Here is a 24,192-nt window from a genome sequence, read left to right on the forward strand (position 1 = left end):
TTCTTCCACATATTTCGGGACGTCTATAACAAACGAAGCGTTGAAATACGAGTGACACAAGAATTAATTTTATCTGATGATAGTTTTCAATTGATAAAATCTGCAATCCAATTTCTCTTGTAGCAAAGCCAAGGAACCACGAAACGCCTAATATCACGCCAAGCGGCAACCCGATATGCCTCCGAGTATTCGTGTGTCACAGCCTCCTAAACAATAACGGCGCACTCTGCTACACTCCTGGAAATGGAAAAAAGAACACATTGACACCGGTGTGTCAGACCCACCATACTTGCTCCGGACACTGCGAGAGGGCTGTACAAGCAATGATTACACGCATGGCACAGCGGACACACCAGGAACCGCGGTGTTGGCCGTCGAATGGCGCTAGCTGCGCAGCATTTGTGCACCGCCGCCGTCAGTGTCAGCCAGTTTGCCGTGGCATACGGAACTCCATCGCAGTCTTTAACACTGGTAGCATGCCGCGACAGCGTGGACGTGAACCGTATGTGCAGTTGACGGACTTTGAGCGAGGGCGTATAGTGGGCATGCGGGAGGTCGGGTGGACGTACCGCCGAATTGCGCAACACGTGGGGCGTGAGGTCTCCACAGTACATCGATGTTGTCGCCAGTGGTCGGCGGAAGGTGCACGTGCCTGTCGACCTGGGACCGGACCGCAGCGACGCACGGATGCACGCCAAGACCGTAGGATCCTACGCAGTGCCGTAGGGGACCGCACCGCCACTTCCCAGCAAATTAGGGACACTGTTGCTCCTGGGGTATCGGCGAGGACCATTCGCAACCGTCTCCATGAAGCTGGGCTACGGTCCCGCACGCTGTTAGGCCGTCTTCCGCTCACGCCCCAACATCGTGCAGCCCGCCTCCAGTGGTGTCGCGACAGGCGTGAATGGAGGGACGGATGGAGACGTGTCGTCTTCAGCGATGAGAGTCGCTTCTGCCGTGGTGCCAATGATGGTCGTATGCGTGTTTGGCGCCGTGCAGGTGAGCGCCACAATCAGGACTGCATACGACCGAGGCACACAGGGCCAACACCCGGCATCATGGTGTGGGGAGCGATCTCCTACACTGGCCGTACACCACTGGTGATCGTCGAGGGGACACTGAATAGTGCACGGTACATCCAAACCGTCATCGAACCTATCGTTCTACCATTCCTAGACCGGCAAGGGAACTTGCTGTTCCAACAGGACAATGCACGTCCGCATGTATCCCGTGCCACCCAACGTGCTCTAGAAGGTGTAAGTCAACTACCCTGGCCAGCAAGATCTCCGGATCTGTCCCCCATTGAGCATGTTTGGGACTGGATGAAGCGTCGTCTCACGCGGTCTGCACGTCCAGCACGAACGCTGGTCCAACTGAGGCGCCAGGTGGAAATGGCATGGCAAGCCGTTCCACAGGACTACATCCAGCATCTCTACGATCGTCTCCATGGGAGTATAGCAGCCTGCATTGCTGCGAAAGGTGGATATACACTGTACTAGTGCCGACATTGTGCATGCTCTGTTGCCTGTGTCTATGTGCCTGTGGTTGTGTCAGTGTGAACATGTGATGTATCTGACCCCAGGAATGTGTCAATAAAGTTTCCCCTTGCTGGGACAATGAATTCACGGTGTTCTTATTTCAATTTCCAGGAGTGTATATACCTGACGCAGAACGTTAATACCTGTATGAATACGTAAATTGCGCTGACGAACTGAGCTCCTGAGGGCGGGCGGTCGTCTTTAATCCCCTCCTCCTGTTAGGCGTTCTCCCCGTGATCCGCGCCCCCGGCCGCGCATCGGCGGTCGGTGAGACGCTGGTGTCGGCATCTGTGGTGGCGTCTGTGTAATTGCCTCATCCGCCCTGGTCGCCCATTCGTTTTCTTTGCTGAGCGTCTTTTTAATTCGACTCAGTGCTGGTTCCCATGCCTTGCTGTGGTTATAACCGCAATCTCAGTTGATGAGTCCGTCCCTGGTACGAATTTCGATAGCCTCTAAAGACACTGTCCCAGTATTTAGATGTCTGTGCCAAGACCCTGGTATGTTGGTAGTCCATTTCGTGATTTTCGAAAAAACAGTGCTCTGTGACCGCCGACTTGTTGATGTACCTAAGTCGAGTGTGCTTCCGATGTTCTCGGCAACGATCTTCGATGGTGCGCACTGTCTGTCCAATGTAAGTCTTTCCACATTGACACTGAATCTGGTATATGCCGGCCTTCAGCAAACCGAGATCTTCTTTGACACTTCCCAATAGTGCTTGTGTTTTATTGGGTGGGCAAAAGACAGTTCCTTCTAGGTATTTCCTCAATATGCGTCCTATTTTCCCCGATAGTGCGCCAGTATACGGTATATAGGCGGTGGCTATCTCTTCCTCCGTGACATCTTCCGTCTCCACAAGCTGTACTTTAGAGGTGGGGCAGAGAGCGCACCTGATCAGCCATTCCGAGTACACGTTTTTCCGGAATACAGTTTTGAGGTGTTCCAGTTCTTGGGGCAGACTCTCTGCGTCAGAGATGGTGCGCGCCATGTGCACCAGTGTTTTAGGCACCTCATTCCTCTGCTAAGGGTGGTGGCAGCTATCCGCATGCAAACACAGGTCGGTGTGCGTTTTCTTCCTTTATACACCGTGGCCCAAGGACCATCCGCTCTTCTTTTGATCATGACGACCAGGAATGGTAATCTTCCTTCTGCTTAGGTCTCCACAGTGGTCCAGGGTGCCATTCGCTCTTCTTTTGGCCATGATGTACAAGAATGGTAATCTTCCTTCTGCTTCGGTCTCCATTCATTCAACTTACTGTGAAGATGAAGCAGGATATTTATGTCAAGATTGCCGGTTACCAGTTGATGCACTTTCACCTACGTCTTCATGATGATTATGCTGTGATGATTCCCACCTTCCAAGATCGCAACAGCCGTGTATTAACAGGGCAGCATGCATCCGATCCTGCTTTGACGAACACTCAGGTGTGTTACCAAAGCACGACTGATGCGCGAAGTTCAATTAAAAATATCTGGGACTATTTCTAAGAGCTTTTGCAACGCAATAATCGCCATCCAGGTAACTTGGTATCTCTAAATTCTCTAATGACCAAAAAATGGCTTCAGATAGATGTGGCATACTCGAACAAATCAATGGACTCTCTTCCTCTGCAAACTGAGGCCAAACGGAGAGGGTGAAATGTAGTAGTTTACAAGAAAACCGCCTTTCGGCTGCAGCTCGTTAATTTTAATTTTATTTATTCACATTGACATGTTTCGCCATTTTAGCAGGGCATCTTCACTCGGTGTCCTGGAATATTACATGATATTTTCTCGTTCTCACATAATGGTTATATTTAAATCGTTCATGGATGTTTTTTGTAATAAAATGGAAAGTTACTCACACTCACACACACACACACACACATACAGTCACACAAATATTCTATACGTTCGGCACTACGTTTTCCTGTTACGGGAGGGAATTTGCATCACTGATCAACAGTTTTGAAATTTCAGCTCGCCGAGAGATTTCTGATTCTGGAGTTGCGTCCATGTAGTTTTGGTGCTGACAGTGTTCGCGACTGCGCCATTCGGCTCTGCAGTGGCTTTTGCAGCTGACGTCCTCTTACTTTTTGTCGCGACCCTCGACAATGACCGTCTGTCACTATCAGTCAACGCACACTTTAATCCGCGTTCTGATATAGCGGAAGATGTTTATACTATTTCCCTGTAATAGGTATATAACATGTATACGGTGTGTCTTGAAACACCAGATACTTCGGCTTCCTGGAAGCAACAGCAATACGAGCACCAAGGATATGTTTATGTTCGAATTCACTACGCTGCTACACGATGCTCTCATAACTATGCAGAACGATGTTGTGACCACGACTGACACTTGCAACGTATTCAGGACAATGCACTGCCACCCTTTTCTGGTCATGTCCACCAGTGTAACCCGCACGCTTGGCCAGCACTCATTTATGTTCAGGCGTTCATTTCTCTAGGTATTTCCATATTTTTGTCCATTCCCTGAACAAACAAAAACATGTGAAAGCAGAAACTAGGAAAGCCGGCTACACTTACAAAAGAAATGGTACTGTAGACACAGAAAACGGCTGTTAAAGAGTTGTGTTACGAAAACACAGTAACGCTACAAAAAATTGGTTGCTTTAAACCGGTTTGCCACGTGATGACAGTCTGCTTGATTTTCAAATAATTAAACGCGCAGCTTTAAGTGCATTTCCATTTCATTGCAAAAGACTTCCATGAGCTCTTTTAAAAGCTATAACCAATATGCAACAACGAAAACCTCATGCAATATTCCAGCCACTCACTGAAGTTGCCTGGAAAGAAAGCGAAACGCGCGTAGGTGTATAAATAAAACAAAAAAATTAGTGTGCAGCATGCAAAAGGCGTTTTTCTTATAAACTACTGCAGTTTCTAGGCAGCTGCGGCAGAGTTGATGCAGCAAGAATCTTTTTCATTATGAATAAATCTGCTCCATTTGTATTTGACAGATTCTTTGTTTGGATAAAGTCGTACGCCCTCGGTGTTAGTTCTGGAGGCTGACACTCTATTACATATGTACGAGGGTAATCCCAAAAGTAAGGTCTCCTGTTTTTTTTGTAAGTACATAGACCTGTTTATTTCTACAATGGTTTACATCAGTTTACAGCTTGAACATTTAGCTATTTTTCGACATAATCACCATTTCTGTCGATGCATTTTTGTAGACGCTGTGGCAGTTTTTGTACGCCCATGTCATATCAGCTCGCCGCCAGGCTGTTCAGAAAGTTATGAACCTCTTCTTTCACCTCGTCGTAGGAGCTGAATCGCTTTCCGGCCAAATGTCCTTTTAACCTAGAGAACAGGTGATAGTCACTGGGCGGTAAGTCAGGGCTATAGGGTGGGTGGATGATTATGTTCCACTGAAACTGTTGCAGGAGAGCAACGGTTTGCCGAGCGATGTGTGGGCGAGCGTTGTCATGGAGAATGCGCTACACCCTTGCTCAACAGTCCTCTTCTCCGGTTCTGAATTGCCCGTTTGAGTCTTTTCAGAGTCTCACAGTACCTGTCAGCGTTAATTGTGGTCCCAGTGGGCATAAAGTCGATCAACAATACCCCTTTCCGATCCCAAAAAACGGTTGTCATGACTTTACCGGCAGACTGTGTTTGTTTGAATTTCCGCGGCTTTGGCGAAGAAGGATACCGCCACTGCCGTGATTGTTGCTTGGTCTCAAAGTTGTCCTGTCCGGCTGCAAGGCGGTGAAGAAATGCGCGAGAAGCATCAACTCGTTGCCTCATGTGGTCCTCAGTCAGCATGCATGGCACCCATCTTGCGCACACCTTCCGGTAGTTTAATGTTTCCGTTAAAATTCTGTGAGCGGTGCTTCGGGAAACCTGAGGAACAAACGTGCAGAGATCATCCAGGATAATCCGCCGATCTTCACGCATGCTTTGCTCGACCTTCAACATTGTCTCCTCAGAAATTGACTGTCTCCCGCTCCTTTGTTCGTCGTGAATTTCGGTTGGACCAGCTGTAAACTCTCTACACGACTTACGAACATTTTTGACATCCTTGCGCGACTCACCATACACTTACGTCAATTGGCGATGGATTTCAATCGACGCAGTGACCCTTGCGCTAAAAACCGAATATCTGCGCGCAATTCGCGCTTGGCGGTAACATCCAACGGGAGCTCCATTCTCAACGGCTGCCAAGCCAAGACTGAGCGCCTCAGCGCGGCGTGCGCATGTTTACACACAGCGCGTGAAGCAATCTTCATAACAGTGTGACCAACTGCCACACAGTGTTCTGTACTTATAAAAAAAAAAAAAAAAGGAGACCTTACTTTTGGGATTACCGTCGTATATTGAGACGGCTCGAGGCGGCTCGCGATGCAGTCTGCTCACCAGTCTTACTGGGCGTTAACGACTTGCGGAGGGCTGGGCGCTTACATGGTAACCATCTTTTGAGGTTCACAAACTGATATTCTACGGCATTTATGCCTTAATTTTACTGTCTTCAGCTTATGCTACATGTCGGGCCGTTCGCACTTGGATCGTAGGTTACGTTACTCTGGCAGTGAGTGTTCATTTGTTGATTCATTCCTGTTTTTTTCGTATAGGGTCTGTTTACCTAATGTCCTACTGTTTGGGTAAAAGGATCTTTCCATGCCTCACCCGCAAGGGATTCCTCTTTCTAGTCAATAATTTTCTGGTTTGTTTTACGTGACTGGTACGATTTTCTTGAACGCAATCAAGGTATGCTTGATGTTCATTTGTGTGGACACTTTCCATTCAGTTAATTTTGTGCAGTGTGGTTTCCTTTGTTTATTTCTAGCACTGAAGATGGGATTTACATCCCGAAACCCACGTCGCGTGTACTATTTCATCCAAATTTGTCAAGTACAACTGGACCAGATTTATTCAGCGCGGAATGAAAGCAACAGCTGTGGAAGTCCCACAAAGAGTACATTATACTATACAAGAACTTTGTTGTTAAGATGGTGTCACGCGGTATTACTTTGATGGCTCCAGTGGAAAACTAACTTTTTCCTGGTGTATAAGTACTTAATACAAGGTGCCCCAAAAAGAATGATCCAATTTTAACTTGTAATAATGAGACAAATGTCACTAGGCAATTGAAACAGCGCTAGATGTAATCGGCATGGTCTAGAGTTCCAGAAAAAATTCGAAATGCCGTCCGCGCAACAAAAGGCGTATTGTGTTATTGAACTTAGTCGTACTCAGTCAGTGATCGTAGTTCAGCCGGCGTTTCATATTGGATTTCGTGCTAAACCACCATCAGCAAAGACATTCGAGGGTGGCATAAACAATTTGAAGAAATAGGATGCCTCTGTAAAGGCAAAGGTCCGGGCGGCCAATTTGGGATGAATTCGGCTATCGGCTAGATGTCGTCCGTGCAGCCAGTGGAGGACATATTGAATATTTATGGTGAATTTTTATGAACTGCTGTCTTTTCTGAGTAATTTAGTACGCAATTTGTTGGAGTTAAGTCCTTCATCCTAACAAATAATTCTATTTAAAATCGGGTCATTCTTTTTGGGACACCCTGTGTATCAATCCCTCTCACAAGGCATGTGTCTCCATCAGATGATGAATTAGCTGTGGACAACACCAACAAAAAAAGGGCTTAAGTAATAGACTCATTCGACAGATGAGAAGCTAGGTCGAGCTAAGATTTTCATTTTGATTCGTCAAAGAAGCGTCACGAGCAGCCGATCAAGTGACCACCTACCTGTGACTCTGCAAACAGCGGGTGGTTGTTGGACTGGTTCCATGTGGCGAGCGTGCGGTAGAAGGCCTTAGAGCGCACCGCGAAGTAGGCGAACTTGGTGATGGGGTGCAGGAAGAAGAGCACCGTGATGGTGTTCGCCGCCAGCTCGTTGACGTCGCCGGACCGCTGGATGAGGTTGACGGCCATGAGCGCGAACTGCGTCACGACCAGGACGGACACGACCGAGCTGTAGATGGCGCGCAGGGCCGTGAGGCCGCCGCTGTACTCGAGCATCCAGTGGCCCGAGTACTGCACCATGCGGATCAGCGGCCACAGGTCCGCCACCAGCCCGTGCGGCTTCTGCATCTGCACGCGCCAAACACGACCACTCACACCTGACATTACGTCTGATGCTAGGGCACGTAAAAAAGTAATTAGGTTACCGTATGAACGCTGAAATGGCAGATATTCAGACAAATGATAAGTGAATAGAGAATCTACTAACACTTTTCAGCCGGCCGGAGTGGCCGAGCGGTTCTAGGCGCAACAGTCTGGAACCGCGGGACTGCTACGGCCGCAGGTTCGAATCCTGCCTCGAGAATGGATGTGTGTGATGTCCTTAGGTTAGTTAGGTTTAAGTAGTTCTAGGTTCTAGGGGACTGATGACCTCAGAAGTTAAGTCCCATAGTGCTCAGAGCCATTTGAACCATTTTTGAACACTTTTCAACTGTGGAGAGATAATAGGACCAGATCACAGACACTATTTGATTAAAGGTAACCAGATACTAATTGGTGGGCATTAGTATGAGTGGTGTCCACCCTTCGCCTTTGTGACAAACTGTTGCGGATACTTTCGCTGAAGTGACTGGATATCTGTGGACCAATGGCAGCCTGTTCTTTCTCGAGAGCTGACAGCAGAGAAGGTAGCGATATCGTAAACTGCAGTGTGGAGCGAAGACGACGCTTTAACGCATCCCAAAGGTGTTCCATTGAGTTCAGGTTTGGAATCTGGCCCGAAGTGTTAGTATCAACAAACCCTGGTTTCACCAATCCTACTTTATGACAGGGTGCACTGTCATGATGATACACTCAATGCCTATTAACTGTTTCTTTACTGTACTCTGTACAAATGCTGTAAAACATGTTCATGTCCTTCCAGCCCTAACCACGAGAAACACCCAATACAGAAATAGTACCTCCTCTGTCCTCCACTATTGGCACTACCTATGAAGATAGCTAACGTTCTCAGACATTCGCCAAACACAAACCCTTCTATCGGACTGCTCTAGTGTATTGCATGATTCATCATTCCATATCATGAGGCGTAGCGCCGTATAACGATCCTGCCTTGGAGGCGGTTAAGTGGGAGATGTGTCTCAGAGCTGGATAGTGACAGATGGTGACGCGAGACTGGACTTGCACGTAGTTTATGTATCAGCCGATAGAGGACAATATTGGATAGGGGAACTGTGATTTTAGTTTCGATTGTGCCCACTTGAGTGCACTAAAGTAATACAATGTTTTTCATAAACTGTTCTAGTATATTCATAAAGTGTTTTTGTGTCTTTTTGCGTATGTAAAATGTTATAAATGTGTTTTAGCAGTATGAGTGATGCGTGAGCGTGGTTTAAGGTAATTATGAAGATAATTGTTTAACGAGTTATGTAGTAGGATTTAGTGTGGGAACATTTCGAAGAAGTATGGATATGGACAAAGGGGATTTTTGTAGAATAGATTTGTAAAGTAAGTTGATGGTAAAGGGAAAGTTAGTTCAGATATAAATAACAATATTAAATAACTTTATGCATAAGCAAAACTTCAGCATATTAGATAATTACGTCGGTAAAAAGTGCAGTCGTTAGGTTTACTATTTTGCGATTGGTTATTGATGAAAAGCGCGGACTGACGCGGGAGAATGTTGTTTTGCTATTGGCTTTTGAGTAAACTGACCAATGGTAAAGCAATATTCTTCGCGCGCCTTTCTCTGCTGGTAGAGAAAGAGTATTCAACAGAAGAGTGGGAGCCTAGCCATGAAACAGTTCGGACGTGTGTAGTAGTAGTTCCGATGGAAACGATAAGTTGCCCGATCTAGCAGTGTTTCATACATCAAAAGTGTGGTGAAGTGACGGCATAATTATTCCGATTGGCGTGTAGAAATTTCGGAATTTTTAAGTGAATTTTGTGACGAGAAAAGACATATATTCCGCGTGGCGTATTGAGCAGGTCGGTGGATAGAAACTGTGATGCATTAGGTACCGACAGACTTAATATTTGGCGAGCATTCTCAATCAAAAAAATCAGTATTTTTGTAGCTATTACGTTTTTGGGAAATGCAACACCATAAACTTGCTAACGTGAGTGAAAGAGATTGTGAGTGACTGTGTTAAGACTAGCACGGGCTTGGCAGTGATACTTGTTCACCTAAGTTTCAGAATATATTAACTGAGGACAAAATTTCCAACCTTTCATTTCGTGTGAAAACTTTCTCCCGAAAAGTAGATTAGTGACTTTAATTGCAGCCTGGTTCACGTCGAAGTACAGTAGGTTTCGCTCGGCTTCCCTACTGATGATATGCTGAGACAATGTTCACAGGTAGGTGCAGTTTCGTCGTAAAGGGACGGAAAGAACCGCGCCGCCGCAAACACTCATGCTCTTGTGGCGTTACTCTTTACACCACATTGAGCATCGCTCAGCATTGACTGCAGGAATATGTGGTTTATCCTGATTTCTTGCGAATTTTTAGAACCACACTTTGTAGTGCTCAACGATTCCTGCAGTCAGTACGGAAGGTCTGCCTGGTCTCGATTTACTAGTGGTTGCTCCTTTACGTTTCCTCATCACAGTCACACCACAAGTCGACTGGGGCAGCTTTTAAGGGCTGAAATCTCCCTGGTGGATTTGTTACTTAGGTGATATCCAATGAATAGTCCACCTTTCTGAGCTACCCAAACTGGTGCTGCTGTTTCCCTACTGAGAACACAATACTCCTCCCCTCATTTTATACTGTAAGATCCGCGTGTCGTGACATCTGGTGGTCAATTTCGTAATACAGAGGGCGTTTTCGGACACTTTTGTCCAAATGTGAGTCTTCGCGGAGATTATGCGAAAGAACTAGCGGTTGTTTACCATAGGTCGCTGGGGCAACGAAAGGTACCGTTTTCGAGAAGTATCGTTGTTCTGACGCTCGTAACTATAGGTCTGTATCGCTGACGCTAATGTGGTGTAGAATCATGGAATAAGTGTTAGGTGCATGCAATGTGACGGTACTAGAGATCGGAAATATCAGCTATCACAAGTAAACTATCAATCAATACAGATCCTGCAAACAGAGATCTTGCGAAACTCGTTTCGCTCTATTCGTTCTTGAGATCCAGAGCACCATAGATAAATGCTCTTAGGTTGATGCCCTCTTGTTCACTTCCGGAAGGCATTCATTACTGTTCCGTATTGTTGATTATTAAACAAAATACGATCTCACCGAGTATTGGATCAGATTTGTGATTGGATAGATTGTTAACGGAACAAGATCGAAAGATATATAAGGCTGTTACTGTTTACACTTTATATTAATGACTTAACGTGTAACTTCGGAGACTGTTGGAGGCTATTCGTGGACACTGTTGGTGTTGCAATGCCAGGGACAGTAGCGAAGCGTATGAAGACCTGCAGAGGATCAACGATTCGTGGAGGGACTGGAAATATGCCATGGACGTAAATAAATGTTACGACTGCTCATGAACAGGTGAAAATGTTCACTTCTGTTCGATGACACTATTGCAAACAAATCACTGGAAACAGTAACTACAGAAAAATTCTTAGGAGTTGCCATCCTGAGCGTCCTAAAGTGAAACGATAATATAAAAGAAGTAGCAGGAAATTCAGATGTCAAGCTGTGATGATTTTTAGAATATTGAGGTAACGTAATTCATACACGAAAGAAATGGCTAACCATATTAAAAAACCACCGTTTATAGAGTGTCATTTTTCAGCCTATATCCCTTACGAAGTCCGCCCCGATAGCTGAATGATCAGCGCGGCGGTCTGTCACGCCAAGATTCGATTCCCGGCTGGGTCGGAGATTTTCTTCGCTCAGGGACTGGGTGTTGTGTTGTCCTCATTATCATTTCATCATTATCATCAGTGGAAGGCAACGGGAAAACAGCACTGGAATCACTTCCCTAGACGTTCATGTGGTGGACCTCTCTGACGTGTATTCCCCCATGATTTTAAGGATAGGCAGAACACAAAGTTTTAGTTTCCCTTACAAAGAAGGATAAACGGAAGAAATAGAGGAGATCCAACGAAGAGTGGCACGTTTCGTCACATGACCGTTTCCTCTGTGCGCATGCATTACTGAGGCGCTGAACTAACTCCAGTGGCAGATAGGCGTTGTGTGTCACGGAGAGACTGAAATTACGAGAGCGTTTAAAGAATGGAAGTATGAAACGTTCTACGTACCAAAACTGACATGGGTCTGGAGAATCCAGAAACGATGTATGTTTCTTTGTATATAACTTACACGCATCCAAAAGACTGAGAAGATATTCTGATACCACAGAATTATTCTAGTCACTTAGTCATTGAAAAAATTGTGAAATTTAGAAAATAAATAATTTATTAAGAAATGTTTAGGTGCCAATTAGTAGGTTTTTGTTTGAAGTGTCATTAATACTAAGGCAGTACGTCTTCTTTGTGGTAATACAAGTACATACACAGCAGTAATATTTTAACTGGTAGGCAGTACGTCTTCTTTGTGGTAATACAAGTACATACACAGCAGTAATATTTTAACTGGTAGAACAGTAGCCATAAACCATTTCTCAAATATTTTAAATTTTTTTCAAGAGAAGAGCAAATTTAAACTCAAGAAAAAGAAATCAGTATTGACTTCGGTTTCTTACACAACTCCGTTCTTGAGATCAAAGTTTGTAACGTTTACTGTAGAACTGAGTGTGCTGTTGAGGAAGAAATGGCAACGTCATCAACGAGTCTTTCTGTTTCGCAGCTGATAAACATGAATGGTCTTCCAGGTCCAGCAGGCATGGGATTATCACCATGGTCTTTCTTCTTTTGAATACATTCACATTTTTCTATCCTTCTGTTTCAGAGAAAGAATTTTAATAGCTGTTTGACGTGGACGAATGTGAGGCACTTTTATCGTGCACTATTTCAGCACTATCTTTAAAATCAAAGAAGCCACTGGAATTACAGCGAATATAAATAGAGATTTTGTAGAACAAAGGCCTTGCTTACCTTTCTTTATTTCTCTGTAATTGCAAAATCTCTGTCATACCTACGCCCGCTCACCTAAAACTTGTGTGATATTTCTGTAAACTGTACCAGGCTTATCAGAAACATGTCACTTAGTACCTGATACGCCTCGCGAATTGACAACGGTTCAAATATCAGAAAAAATTAGATCTCAAATATAGCTTCACCAACAATCTGTCTTAACACGCGCCATTCCTGAATAGAACAGCTAAGGGGGGATAAATACAGCACTACCAGAAGTACCCTTTACTACACACCGTAGGGTGATTGTTGAGTACATATATATAGACGCAGGTGTGCGTTACAACAAAATTTGCCTTCAATTTTTCTTGAGAGTATGCCACGCCAATACCATATCAGGAAAAATGTGAGAAACTTGGTTGTAGCTTTGGATGAGCGCATAAACGGGGCAGAATATATTGTCGCCACGTGTAGGAAAACATCCGCTTGCCGCTATGCCCTCCAGATGTTTCGAAATCTCTTTCCACAGGACGTGAAACATAAACTTGTGCAATCATTTCTTCTGCCGAACTTGCACTATTGCGATGTAATACGAGGAGGTGCTGAAAAGTAACGCCTCGCAGTTTTTTGCCCTGTTCTCTATATTCGGTCGACTTCCCCTCTTCGCTAACGCTAGATACAACCCTCCGTCGTTAGAGCGTTCCGAACTGTGGCGTGCAACATAGCAGGGAGTAGCTTAACTATATTCGAGCTTAAAAAACATCAGTCAAGTTTCTAATAGTAGAAAACTGAAACCACGAATTCGAAGAGTGCGTTCACTCATGGAGCATCCTCTCCTTCATCATGCCGATGTCAGACCGCACACAAGCGCTGCGACATCTGCAACAATGCAACGAATTACTTCACTGTCATCGATCATCCACCATGCCGTACCGATACGGCTCCATCCGATTTTAATTCGTTTCCAAAACTTAAAGAACACCTTCGAGAGCTTCACTGTCATAGTTATGCAGCGGAAAGCGGAGGTGAGGTTGTGGCTCTGTCAACAAAGTCATACATTCTACAGCGAAGAATTGATAAATTGCTTTCTCTTTGGGAGAAATGTGTTCGAGGTCAGAGTTGCCATGTTGAGAAATAAATATGTAGACATGAAAAATAAAGATTTAGAGTGTTAATAATTTTTTTTTAATCTTAAGAAATTTTCACAAAAAAAATCGAAGGCATTACCTTTTAGGGCGCCCTCGTCTGTTTGAGCTAACCATGAATGCCTGTGAGCGTTACATTTGGATCATTGTCAATTTGAGAATGTCAGTCCTTTATTCTCCCAGTTCGGATAGCTGCGGCCAGACCAGTAACATAATCATGATATACTATGCCTACTTCTTTGGCTCTTTACTGTGTATGCACGCCAGTATACCACACGAGAGATAAGAACCAATCATCTCACTTCCTTCCGTGTTGTTGCCATCCGCCTCTGGAAAAAGGTACCCTTACGCTGCACTCTAGGCTTAATTCTGTATCATATCATATTTAAGAAGAAATTGAAGCACTGCCTATTATAAGTCTCACAATTCTTACCCCTCCCCCCACCCAAAAAAATCTCGGCCAGTGTCTATCTGTGGAACAGTAAATATAATGTTTCCCTTTTCTCCCAGTTACTCTTCGATTCCTATTCGTTGCTCAACCAGACACGTCGCTTTCTTCCCGCCTTACATTACTTGAGTCTTATCAGAATTAAGTCGGTTGATGCTGTGTGAATTAGATTAGGAAATGAGACACTTAAAGTAGTAAAGGATTTTTGCTATTTGGGGAGCAAAATAACTGATGATGGTCGAAGTAGAGAGGATATAAAATGTAGACTGGCAATGGCAAGGAAAGCGTTTCTGAAGAAGAAAAATTTGTTAACTTCGATTATTGATTTAAGTGTCAGGAAGTCGTTTCTGAAAGCATTTGTTTGGAGTGTAACCATGTATGGAAGTGAAACATGGACGATAACTAGTTTGGACAAGAAGAGAATAGAAGCTTCCGAAATGTGGTGCTACAGAAGAATGCTGAATATTAGATGGGTAGATCACATAACTAATGAGGAAGTATTGAATAGAATGGGGGAGAAGAGGAGTTTGTGGCACAACTTGACTAGAAGAAGGGATCGGTTGGTAGGACATGTTCTGAGGCATCAAGGGATCACCAGTTTAGTACTGGAGGGCAGCATGGAGGGTAAAAATCGTAGAGGGAGACCAAGAGATGAATACACTAAGCAGATTCAGAAGGATGTAGGCTGCAGCAGGTACTAGGAGATGAAGAGGCTTGCACAGGATAGAGTAGCATGGAGAGCTGCATCAAACCAGTCTCAGGACTGAAGACCACAACAACAACATCAGAATTTTACTTCTGTCAATTCTTCCAACTCTTCCCTCACGTCCATTGCTGCCAGTGTCCTGAATTGAAACCTACTTGACTGTAATGTCTTTGTTCTAGTTTCCATGTACTTAAATAAATTACATTTTTTCTACTGTTGCTGTTTTTACACTACAACATCATAGTTATTTCTAAATGTAAGATTCCACCTTAGATGTGAAACCTCTTATTACGCAGGATGTCCAAGGAGGAATGGTCAGAATTCAGGGCGATGACAGGAATGATATCTCAAAGCAACAAATTCTAGTAAGCACGGGCGCTAAAGCTCATGAGCACTTGTTTATCCTGGACACAGTGAAACAGACCTCTTATAATGAAAGCTATTTGCTTTCCACATTTTGGGAAAAGGTAGGACCTGTTCAGTAGAAAAGATGTGTTTCACAGTAGCGCAGATGAACAAGTGCTCATCGCTCTTAGGGTATTCGCTTTCTGCTCCTTGTTTACTGGACATTTTTATGTTGTTTTGGTCCATACTACGTTCTTCCAAAATTTGGGAAGCAAATAGTTTGTAGCACAAAAGACAGTTTTCGCAGTGTTGAAGATGAAGTAGTGCTCATGTGTCTTAAGGTATGCGTTTCAGGGCCCATGTTTACTGTAATTTTTTGCTTCGAATGATCGTCCATTTCATATAATTAAATATTGACAATTGCTCCTGGGACACTCTGCATGTATATCGTAACGAATGTAAGGCGAAATATGTAGGATACCTGGTTAGATGTAAAAGAAGGCCTGATAGCTGTAATCCAGGATAAATATAGAAAGGGAACAACTGTCTCATAATAGAACACCAGATGTTAAGGAGATTCTACAACGTGAGTGACCCTGGCAGACCTCCTACAATATTGTCGGCGCAGTACCCAAAATGGCGGGGGAGACACGTCGTCGTTTGAACCAGTATGCCTTCCTCTGGATTACTAGAACAGCACGGACGTCAGCGGTGACGGCCCACATTAGACATTGCACCGTACCCAAGGGGAATGTCCCTTGCAGCCAGGGGGCGAAGGAGAGGAATGTGAACACAACAACTATATAGTTACATAGAAATCCAGATAATTCCCCAGTGCCCTCTGTATTGCCCGTGGATCCGGCAGTGCACGTATGGACCAGGGTCCAGTGACTGATTGTGAGGAATCTCTGGTGCAAAAATTGTTAAACGGCTGATAGTACCAGTTAGTACGGTAGAAAGAGGGCGTTTTCTGCCATTACTCATCATAACAGTAACAGAAATAAAAACGGTATATGTAGTTGTATGTAGATACAGTATTAGTAGTAGTACGGATAGTGACAGTGGTAGAATTAGCGGTCGCATTAATAATTTTGATATTTCACTTTGTTTTTAACCGTAACGAGTACTGCCTACTATAGAGTACTATGTGACACTTACACATGCGCACGCACGAGCGCTAATTGGAACGGAAAAAAGTACTTAGTACTATGTGGAAGACTGATGTAAATTTTCAAATAGCACATGTTTTCTGTACTTAAAGGTATTCCTAATTTCAAGTAGGACGTAGAAGGGGCGCGAGTAAATACCACATCTATTTTGTGTGTAGAGAAGCTACCGCAAGATCGTGATGGTATTGATGAAAGGCCACTCTGGGATACATGGAAATGAACAACGTGTCCTATCAAAGAAGGCATCTCTGCATGACGCTACTAAATATGACAAACTCACTCCCACAGTTATGATACCCACGCTCAGAAAGCGGTCGTCATCAGACTGGCAAGAGGTCTGGTCGACGACGTCTAAAATCGAAGGAAGTCAGTGTGCATTAATTCGTCCCACAGTTCCAAGGGTACCACGGCATAATGAGACACAAACATCGAGAAACTTCACGACAGTTATAGCAAGGCTGAAATTTAATCATTGGAAGTTCAACAAACATCCCTGTCGGCTAAAACTAAGCGCCACCCCTCTGTGTGTTTGCGGAGATGAAGAAGATCCGAGCGTCTTCCTACAATGTCCTCGGATCACATAGTCTTCAGGCTCTTGGCCATCGCTTCCCAAGCAGGCTCCAAACCTTGTTAGCATCCAACGATACAGCAACCTGTATAAAGTACTATATGAGTTCGTCAACAGTATCAACATCCAGATGTAGCTCCCTATCATGCTGATCTGACGCTCTTGGTAATAAGAATGTCAGGGGAAGATCAGATCACAGTTTACCTGACTATACCCCCATGTGCTGCTTAGCAGTACATCGATGTGTCTGAATATTAGTATATCTATATGTATGTTTGTAAAATTTTGTTCTTCTATAATGTTTTCATGTTCTGTCTAGCTGGTACTTCTAGACAAGCACAGTTATTCGATTCTGTGTCCGCTGTTTTCGAAACAATTCTTATAGGACACACAAATGAACATCTTAGTGTTAATTTAGTTACATAGTCCTAAAATGGATTGAACTTGTAATACCCAAATATGTACCAACGACCATTTATCACTTTTTATTGTGTTACCAGTAGGATTTTTATAGCATAATAACTATGTATATGATGTGTTATATTTTCGAATTTTTTACTAGTTTCAGTATACTATTGATGTAAAATATATTTTGTGTCGGAATCGGTCCTTTGTTAAGCCTACATAACTCCGTACCGTGATCCGACTTAAACAAATGTGTTCTCTTCACTGTTAGAACAAACTGTTGTATAACATTTCCAGTGTTGAGGTTGTTGTATGGGCACGTTCCAAACGGCAATAAATTAAAAAGAAGGTATTACATATTTGGAGTTCCATGACATCGTAAAGTTTTTGCTAGTCTAGAAAAAAACTGCAAAGAAGATCCACACTGAGGTGTCACACACGTTAGTGTTCATCCTACAGCACTGCCGAAACTGGGAGTCTCTTCTCGGGATTGGGCATACCATAGTCGAAAATGAATTCTGCAGTCAGCACCGCACACCATCAGCAGATCCAGCAACGAGCGATGCAGTCAATAAGCTGATTCTTGGGGAACGGCGAATATCGGCCATAAAGGGAGCCGAAACGCTGGATGCTCCATGGGAGCGTTATACTTTCACTAGTGACAATATCCTAAAATCAGAGACTCTTTCGGCAAAGTGTACACCGAAACGTTTGAATATTGAACAGAAGAAGGCAAGAGTTGTGACAGAAAGATTTGTATTCGCCAATTTTTATGGTCCAAAGTACATTTTGGGCAGATGCGAGACTGACTTGTGCAATCTGAGATCACATTTACGATCCGCCAATCAAAGAACAGCCAAGGTCTCATTTCATTACTGACCAGATTATGAAAACTGTTGCAGAAAATCATACAATCTGTTCTCACTACCTCATTTTTATTGAATGAAGTGTCTCTATATACAAAAGGACATTTTCTGACTCACTAATTCATCAACACCCAGTCTAAACCGCTAAGGACAGCAAGCTGAAAATTTGGAGATGGTCCTGATCTTCGTGTAAGAAGGGATTTTCTGAAATTCCACCTCAAGGGGATGAAATATGGGATGAAAAGCTTTTTGAAAAATCTTACTATTAAGGCAGTTTTGAATTTAGAACTACGAAAATTGGTATTTTGTTTCTCGGCCACAATTGAAGAAATACGTGTTTCAGCGTTTTTGGAAATTTAATCTCTGTGGTGACAAAATAGTGGGTGAAAGTTTTTAAAAAAATAAAACAATATTAAAGAACTACTAAACCATTTATAATGCTACGACTATAAAAATCTGTATTTGACTTGTAGGTTAGAAATAAAGAAAATACATGTTCTAGTATTTCTGGACATTCGTCCACTAAGGGGATGAAACAGTGGATGAAAATTTTTATGATGATATTACATTTTGAAGATGGTTCACAGCTGAACCTAAAGAAATTCGTATTTTGCTTCTCGGTTAGAAATAGAGAGTACATGTTTCATTGTTTATGGACACTGAAGCAATAGTGGGGTAAAATAGGGAATTAAGATTTTTATGGAAATATTTCATTACGAAAGCATTTTTGAACTAAAACCTTAAATTTTGTATTTGACTTCTCGGTCAGAGGTAAGTAATACGTGTTTCAGCATTTTTGGAAATTCAACCCTTGAGGGGGTGAAATAGTGGATGGAAATTTTTATGAAAATATTTCCTCAAGTTTTAAACGTATTTGAAGCTAAATCTATAAATCTTGGTATTTGATCTCAGAAAAAGTTATGTGGGGGAATGAAAGTTTTTATGGATACATCACCATTAGAACTCAAAAGGAAGGATTTATAAATACTAGAGTCGCTGTTTGGTCAGAAGAGGATTCGGAACAGGCCCTGCTTCTATGGCCTTAATTAGAGTGAAAACTTAGACGATGTTGCATTTTGTGAACATCGTAAAAATAAAATTAGAGGCAAAAAAACAAAGTAAATAAAAAGATGTATGCAGACTGTACAGTCCACGCGAACAAAGCAGCAGGCGCTAAGCTAGTTTAATTAAATAAACAGAAAAACAACAACAAAAAGCGTAAATACGCAGGGTTCCACATTCGAGTTCCGGTCTCGCACGCAGTTTTAATCTGCCACGCAGTTTCAAAACAACGGGCGTTGTGCTGCAGAGTGAAAAAATCATTGTGGAAGCAATCCCCCAGGCCGTGGCTAAGCCATTTCGTTGCAGTAGCGCTAGTCTCTCCAGGTATTCAGAGAGCGTCTGTGAAGTTTACAAAATGGCTCTGAACACTATGGGACTTAACTGCTGTGGTCATCAGTCCCCTAGAACTTAGAACTACTTAAACCTAACTAACCTAAGGACATCACACACATCCATGCCCGAGGCAGGATTCAAACCTGCGACCGTAGCCGTCGCCGCGGTTCCAGACTGTAGAGCCTAGAACCGCTCCGCCACTCTGGCCGTCGTGAAGTTTACAACGTAGGAAAGAGGCACTGTTAGAATGAAGCTGGCCCGACGCACAAACTACATCCGGCAGGAAGTTTTGCAAAGCTATAGATTCAATAGCTCCCTCTCCGCAAAGTAAAAGATATTCAACAAACCACCCACGAAAAATTTAGATTTAAGGTAGGTAGGGGAGCAAGCTGGCTTTAGAGATGGATATTCCACAAAAGAAACATTTGCATGTTGGTGAATGAATGTAGAACGGGCAAGGATAATGAATCAAATTTTTGCCCTCGGATGATGATTCTAAGAACACTTTTTCACTCAATTTCAATAAAAACTGTACTGGCAGCCATTTTGAAACAAAGCATTCATTCTACATACGAAAATGTACTGAAGAATATAAACGTCGACGCTATAGATTACTTTAAAAATTAATCACTATAGTGAGAAATTTAAAATTAACGCGGAAAAGGTATCTCCTACCACGAAAAATATTTTCATCTGTCTCAGAGCAAATTTTCGTACCCATAATTTGAAAAGAAACGAAGAAAGAATACAGGAACTGCATTGCTATGGCAGAGCACAATTGCTATTACGGACGGTGCGAGATGGAGACATTCTGCAAAGGTTGCTACGCTGTTACAAAAATGGTTCAAATGGCTCTAAGCACTATGGGACTTAATATCTGAGGTCACCAGTCCCATAGACTTAGAACTACTTAAACCTAACTAATCTAAGGACACCAAACGCATTCATGCCAGAGGCAGGAATCATGTTCGTTTGATTTTTTAAAACCGAACAAGAGAATCATACAAAAACTGGACATTGATCGGTAGTAAGGAACGAACCCGAGCCAAAGGCTGGGCAGTCTCGCGCGCTATCTTCTACGCTACGAGAATAGCTGACAGTAAGTTTATATGGCGGACCGTTTGAAACTGCGCGCAGCGGCCTGTTTGGCTAAATTCAATGCTAATTGTCTCTGAAATAGTGCAACATATCGAATTTTTTTCTTGACAAATATTTCTCAGCGCAACCTGCCCTGCAACACCCTTACAAGTTTTTCAGACTATTTCTGACCACGCTGCCCCAGCTGATAATTGGGTGTTTTTGGTGGCCACTACACTACTTCTGGGTCACAGCTATGCGATATGAATGAGTTTTACTGTTTGGTTTCGTATTTTTATTTACGCCTCATATTTAGACTGTCTACATACAGTAGTGACGCGGTCTGCACAACTGTTTTAAAGGGTGTCCTAGACAATCCTGTGAATCGTCAACCACTGTTCACATCACTCATATAGAGTCACTTTACGTGTGCGATATCTAGTAGAAAAGCAGTGTCACGTATGAGGTAGCTGAAGAGCTAACCAACGCGAGTGAATAATTCGTTGCTTATTCCAATGCATATAAATTGAGCGGCCACTTTTAGTACAGCATTAGATTCTCTGGTAGGTCAGGTTACGAATGTGTTTGGAGAATGAGATTTTCACTCGTGTTTGGAGAAAGTTGAGAGACGTTTATACCGTAGTAATAATAAATCGTTTGATGTCTCGTTACATGCTGTATCATCGTACTATCAAATGCCTGATTATCGTTCTTCTTGTGCAAACAGAATGAAAGGATTGAAATGGTGTATCGTTAGAAACGCCTTTCTAATGATCTTGTCACCGGCGGGGAGTGGCACCCTTACTTTCTTTCTTTATAACCTTCTTTCTTTACTTTCTTCCCACCTTACTTTCGAGAGCACGTGAAGTTTAGAGCGTATTATTGGAGAAAAGCCACCCAAATATGGAACAATTAAGCGCTCACAGTATTCTTTTTGAAGAGACTGGGTGAATATATGGCGTACCTGGTTGCGCTGCTCCGTACGCGCAGGGACTTACTTTCTAGAGAAAATGGGAACTCGTCCGTGAAGAGAACTGCCCTCCAGCGCTCGAGCATTCGAACCACAAGTGAAATTCTTTCACTTGCTGGCGAAGTAACAGAGCAGGGAGGCGCAGTGGCGCAATACTAAACATCCACTATGGAGGATGGCGGCTAAAGCCCGCCATCCACATTTTGATTTACCATGATTTCCGTAAATTGCTGAAGACGAGTGTTGCGATGATTTATTTAAAAAGATATGACTGGATTTCTTCCTCTGTCCTTTCCTTGTCTCAGCTTGCACTCCGTCGTTAATGGCCTCGCCGTCGACGAAACCTAAAATCTTCCTTTTTCCCCCAAGCACTACAGGTGGGGCATTACGCCAACTTCTGTAACTGTCTTTGTGTTAGAAGTGAACTTCACTGCTATTAAACTTCCTATCAGATTATAACTGTGTGCCGGACCGAGACTCGAACTCGGGACCTTTGCCTTTCGAGGGCAAGTGCTAAGCACAACTCACGCCCCATCCTCACAGCTTTAATTCCGCCAGTACCTCATTTCCTACCTTCCAAACTTCGCTTAAGCTCTCCTTCAAGGTCCGCAGGAGAGCTTCTACGAAGTTTGGAAGGTAGGAAGCGAGGTACTGGCGGAATTAAAGCTGTGAGGACGGGGCGTGAGTTGTGCTTCGGTAGCTCAGCTGGTGGAGCACTTGCCCGCGAAAGGCAAAGGTCCCGAGTTCGAGTCTCGGTCCGGCATACAGTTGTAATCTGCCAGGAAGTTTCATATCAGCGCACACTCCGCTGTAGAGTGAAAATTTCATTCTACTTCACTGCTATGGTTTGCGGAAGTGTTTACCGTTGGGTATTTCATCTGCTTTCACTTAACAGGATGATAGACAAATATGGAGATGCAATATTTTGTGCCACCCCCAGCCCATATGAAGTACGTCACATATTATGATACTAGCAAGCTCACCAATGAAAACCTGTAGATGGAGTATCTAAGATCTAGTGCGTATTCTTCCCCATCATGTATAGCTTATAATCTGTGCTATTTTTCCTCCTATGAACTGAAAAAATATATATTTTTAGGCTTCCGTATCACATTCGGTAAAAACAGAAACATTATAGGATCAAATTATTGTCGCTCTGTCTATCCGTCCGTCAGTTAAGACAAATATATCAAGTTAATATCACATAATAAGGTCTACGGTTGCTTGTCTGAGTAAATAAATGTAAGCTTCTAAGTCAGTGCAATCAAAACATGCGGCCATTTATGTTACATACTTTGTTACTCGCAAGCTCACTCAAGGAAACCTGTAGATGAACTATCTACAGTCATGTCGGGCCTGGTGATCTGCCGGTAAAGCGCGTTCCTAGGGCCCGAGAAGTCGCGGAATCGAATCTGCCTCGAACCGCCGATTTTTCTGCTTCTTCTTAAGGCACCTTTTCCTGGCTGAGTTTGGCGAGATTGGCGGTCCACGTAGCCGAGCTCTAGACATGGCGTTGCAGCATGGCAGGCATCTTCTGATGCACAACTGAACCGTCTCCAAATGTCCTTCAGCCACGAGTTCCTTCGCCTTCCAAGAGACCTTTTACCTTGCATTTTCCCTTCGATGATGAATCGTAATAACTGGTATCTTTCACCTCTTGCAATCTGTCCTAGATATTGAATTTTCCTCTGTTTTATAGCGAATAATATTTTTTTCATCCAAGGAAGGACTTCTGCGTTTGAAATTTTCACCACCCAAGGTATGCACAGCAGTCTGGGATGCAGATACATTTCTAAGCATCAGTTCTTTCCTCTAGATGTTGATCAAGGGACCGGCTTTTGTATCCATAGAGAAAAATGGAGATTTCGTAACAACGAATCATTCCCATTCTCAGCTGCAGACTAGGTTCCAATCCAATAAAATATTTTTTTAAATAATAAATTGTCTCCTGAGCTGTTTCATTCAAGATTTGATCTCTTTGCTGCAGTCTCACTGCTCATCCATCACAGTGTCCAAGTACTTCAGGGAGCATACTTGTTCAATCTTCTTTCCTTTTACTGACAAGATTGCCTGGATTCTTCCCTTGGAGAAGACAGCTTTGGTCTTAGAATTGTTGACAAACCGGCCAAACTCTTCACTGCACTGGACTAAATTCTCTCTCAATTGTAGTAGTGAAGGTAGATCACTTGCTACGACAACAGTATCATCTGCACACCTTATATTGTCAATTATCTTTCCGTTTATAAAGAAACCGTAACTTGCATTCTCCATTCTCCCCTGAAAACTGCTTCGGAGTAAACAATAAACAAGAGAGGTGATTGTATACAGCCCTGACGAAAACCTTTACTAATTGTAGTCGCTTCTGATGTTCCTTAGTCAGGTTTTACGTCTGTAGTCTGATTCCAATACAGAGCGCTGATGATGCGTCATTTCAGTGAATACCGATCCATCTCAAAATCTCCACCCTCTTTATATGTGTCATGCAGTCAGGTTCTTTTTTGGAGACAATGAAACAAATGTTTCAAGATTTTTCAATCTTAATTTGAACCTAGCTTTCACCTCTTAACGATGAGAGGAATTGACCAAAACGATATGTGCTGCGGATTCCGCGTTAAATTGTGGGTCCCCTTTCGTCGGTTGGATAA

At 43.3% G+C, this 24,192-nt stretch overlaps 1 protein-coding gene across 1 annotated transcript in view; it reads right to left on the minus strand.

The window, feature by feature from the left end:
• Nucleotides 1-24,192, minus strand: part of LOC124711998 (odorant receptor coreceptor) — a 337,140-nt gene that overhangs the window by 228,012 nt on the left and 84,936 nt on the right. The window contains exon 2 of the mRNA XM_047242283.1: nt 7,243-7,587. Within this exon, the coding sequence (XP_047098239.1) occupies nt 7,243-7,587 (345 nt within the window). The remainder of the gene's footprint in view (nt 1-7,242; nt 7,588-24,192) is intronic.

The sequence above is a fragment of the Schistocerca piceifrons genome, chromosome 8 (genome assembly GCF_021461385.2).
Source record: "Schistocerca piceifrons isolate TAMUIC-IGC-003096 chromosome 8, iqSchPice1.1, whole genome shotgun sequence".
In the NCBI taxonomy this organism is placed as follows: Eukaryota; Metazoa; Arthropoda; class Insecta; order Orthoptera; family Acrididae; genus Schistocerca; species Schistocerca piceifrons.